General features: G+C 39.9%; 1 protein-coding gene and 1 non-coding gene across 2 annotated transcripts; one reads left to right on the forward strand and one right to left on the reverse strand.

The window, feature by feature from the left end:
- The first annotated feature begins 264 nt into the window (after positions 1 to 264).
- Positions 265 to 2,820, forward strand: LOC145110996 (uncharacterized). Its single transcript, XM_079047301.1, has 4 exons — positions 265 to 705; positions 766 to 1,113; positions 1,198 to 2,002; positions 2,513 to 2,820. Exons 1-4 carry the CDS (start codon positions 265 to 267, stop codon positions 2,818 to 2,820), a joined length of 1,902 nt encoding a protein of 633 aa, XP_078903427.1.
- On the reverse strand, positions 649 to 755 carry LOC145117834 (small nucleolar RNA R71). The gene has a single exon (XR_013712828.1). It is a non-coding gene; the product is annotated as a small nucleolar RNA R71 (small nucleolar RNA).
- Positions 2,821 to 3,549: the final 729 nt, after the last annotated feature.

Below are 3,549 nucleotides of genomic sequence, written 5' to 3' on the forward strand. Positions count from 1 at the left end.
TCTAACACACCTTTGCTACCACCACTTGAAGATCTCGAGTCTGCAATTCACAAAAAGAAGGATAAGAGCGTGAAAGAAGATCAAACACCGAAGAAGACACATTTACAAGAACTGAAATCAGCCTTTTCAAGGAAGTCAGGAAAGAAAACGGGAGAATCGAGTTCAGCCTCAAAGAGAAATTTTGAAGTTTTCGATCAAGAATACGAATCAGAAAAAGAATTTGGACTTTATACGAGTGAACCATAGAACTAGCCGGAGAACGAAATGGCGAACACTGATGAGATGGCCATGGGAGATTACAAGAAGCGCATTCGAGATGATGTGGGGTCGGGTTTAATACATCCTGCGATACCTGCCAATGCCACATTCGAGTTAAAGGGACATATCCTTACGATACTCAAGGATATCCCATTCTATGGGAAGGATCATGAAGATGCTTTTAAGCATTTAGACGAGGTCAATGATATTGCGGAGTATTTTAATACTCCTAATATCCCGAGGGAGACAGCTTTGTTAAGAATGTTACCAGTCACTTTCAAAGGAGCTGCAAAAGACTGGTTGAAGGCTATTCCATCTGGTACGATCACCACATGGGCCCAATTGCGTGAGAAATTTCTAGATCAGTTTTGCCCACCCTCCAAAATCTTTAAACTCAAGAAGGCGATTGCCAACTTTGAGCAAAACCCGGGGGAGTCATTATACGAGGCATGGGAGCACTACAAGGGGTTGTTAAGGAATTGTCCTCAACATGACCTAAATCTTCAGCAAGAAATGTCGATATTTTATGATGGGGTGAATGTCATGACTAGACAACTCCTTGATTCACAAGGACCACTAACAAAGAAGAACCCAATTCAGGACAAGGAGCTGGTTGAAGAATTTTCAAATCACTCTCGTGAGTATCACAACCCAGGACGCGATGGAATAAAAGGCAGTGGAGGTGCACAAACTGAAGAGTTGGCTACTGTGATGGCAATGCTTAGCACTATGGATAGAAGATTGACCCAAATGGACCAATCAATTCATGCAATTCGAGTTGGTTGCGAGAGATGTAGTGTCCCACATTTGACAAAAGATTGCACTTTGGATGAATATGGAAACAAGAAAGCTCAAGTTTGCTACTCAAGTGGGGACAAGTACGATGAAGACTGGAGGAAACCAAAGAAGGAGTGGCTGCCTTACAATGAATACAAGAAGCAAAAAGAAGAGAAATTTAGGCAAACTGGCCGGGGTTTCTACCAAAGAGAGCAACCACTAGTTGAGAAGAAATCAGAATTAGAGACCATGTTGATGATATTTATGGAAGCTTCAGAAAAAAGACATGATGCTACTGACACTGCAATGGAAGAACAAAGAGCTATAATGAAGAATCATCACGCAATGATGATAGATCAGCAAGCATTAATAAAAAATCAGCAAGCCTCCATCAATAACCTTGAAGTACAACTTGGTCAACTTACCACTTTGGTTAATGAGAAGATGTTCCCGAAAAATCCTGAAAAGAAGACTCAATATCACGTAATGGCCATAGATACTGAAGGAGAGGCGATTTCTGAGTTCCTAGAAGCCTTAGAAGTGGAGCCACAACAGCCCGATCCAAAGCCAAAGAAGCCGAAGCTCGAAAATGAAGAATCTGTTGGAATACCCAGTTCACGTCGTGAGCCCGCTATACTCACGTCGTGGGCCCGGTCGGAACAAAAAAAACCAGTATCTGTTCCAGCTTATAAACCACCTTTGCCATTCCCGTCTAGAGCTAATCTCAGTCCACTGGAGAGAGAACATCTGGAGTTTATCAAGCAATTGAAGGGTATTCCTATTAATACTCCTTTTATTGATTCACTTGCAAAAGTTCCAGAATATGCTAAGTTCCTACAAGACTTGTTAGACACTCGTCAACAATTAAAGGAGAATTCTAAGGTGATTCTAAGTGAGCAAAGCTCAAAAGCTGTGCTGGGAGAGATACCTAAGAATATGGGGGATCCTGGACGACTCACTCTCCCATGTGAGTTTGGGAATAATATGAAGGTTTATGCTTTAGTCGATTCTGGGGCTAGCATAAATTTGATGCCTTATTTGTTTTATCAAAAATTGAATATTCAGAAGTTAAAGGCTACAAAGATGACTATTCACATGGCGAACCGTTCAGTGACACAGCCCCGGGGCATTGTGGAAGATATTCTCGTGAAAATTGGGAAATTCATTTTTCCAATAGACTTTGTGGTTTTGGATATGAAAGAAGATCCCAATGTACCAATTATTCTTGGTCGCCCGTTACTTAACACTGCTGGAGCTCTGGTTGATATACGCGAGTCCAAGCTCACCTTGAGAGTTGGGGACGAGAAGGAAATTTTTGGAATAGAAGATGGTTTCCAAGGGAGTCATGCTCAAGAAGAGGTTTTCAACATAGATGAAGAGAATGAACTTGAAGAATTAGAGAAGCTCATGGAAGAAGAAATCAAAACAATTCAACAAGTTAAAAGAAAAAAACCGAGAGCATCTGTTCCATTTTTAGTTGAAGTCATTGCCTACACGAATCCAACTTCTTGGGTAAGCAATGAAGATGATGAGATGTCGAGTGATGAAGAGGAGGTTACTTCAAAAGTCACAAGTCCAGTGGTGAAAGTAGAGAAGGATACTATGGAGCTTAAAAATGATGGAAAATTGAAGATTCAAGGGATCAAACACAAGCTCGATGGAGACGAAGTCAAGGTTAAAAAGGAGAATTCTAAAAAGGCGTATATTCGTCGAGTGCAAGCTTACAAGAGGCGTTTTAAGGAGCAAAAGATCCTGGTGGTGGATTCTTCTGACGAATCAACGTAGGAGGCACGGAGTCCAGCTCAAGACTCCTAAAAAAGAAGCGCTTCTCGGGAGGCAACCCGAGTTTGGTTTGCGTTTTTTTTTCCTTTTTCTTTTTAGTTTTTGCATTTTAGTCCTAGAAACATAGATCATATCATCCAACTCACTTTATTCATAATTAAACACTGAGTGTGAGGTCCCTAAGAATGAAGTGGTAATAATTCAGAATTTAGTTAATAGACAAACCTGGATAAATATATATATATATATATATATATATATATATATATATATATATATATATATATATAAATTGTCATACAGTATTCACGACGTGAATCATTATGATTCACGACGTGAGTTCTGAATGAACCGGACAATAGATCGTTGATACATATCAGCCCATTTTCTGTTAAACTAAATGGCCCAAGACTAATCCATTTCTGATGAAGAATGAATTGCCCAAAATTAAGCCCAGACAGGACTCACGACGTGAATCCTTAAGGATTCACGACGTGAACAGTAGCAATCACGGGACCACAGATTAAAGAATACAGAATCCCTTTGACCAACTCATTCTTTATTCCCACGAAGTGAACACAAAGACTGGTCCCCCATTTTTGCCCTGATTTCGGCCGACATAAAATCCATTTTCGTTTTTGCTTACGTAATCTTTCAATCTAAGGTAATACTTCTTTATTCTCATGTCTAATTCTTCTTTAATAGTTGAAACTTAGGGTTAGGGTTTGTATC

Source organism: Lactuca virosa, chromosome 5 (assembly GCF_052849685.1).
Source record: "Lactuca virosa cultivar CGN04683 chromosome 5, Lactuca_virosa_CGN04683_v6, whole genome shotgun sequence".
NCBI classification, from domain to species: domain Eukaryota; kingdom Viridiplantae; phylum Streptophyta; class Magnoliopsida; order Asterales; family Asteraceae; genus Lactuca; species Lactuca virosa.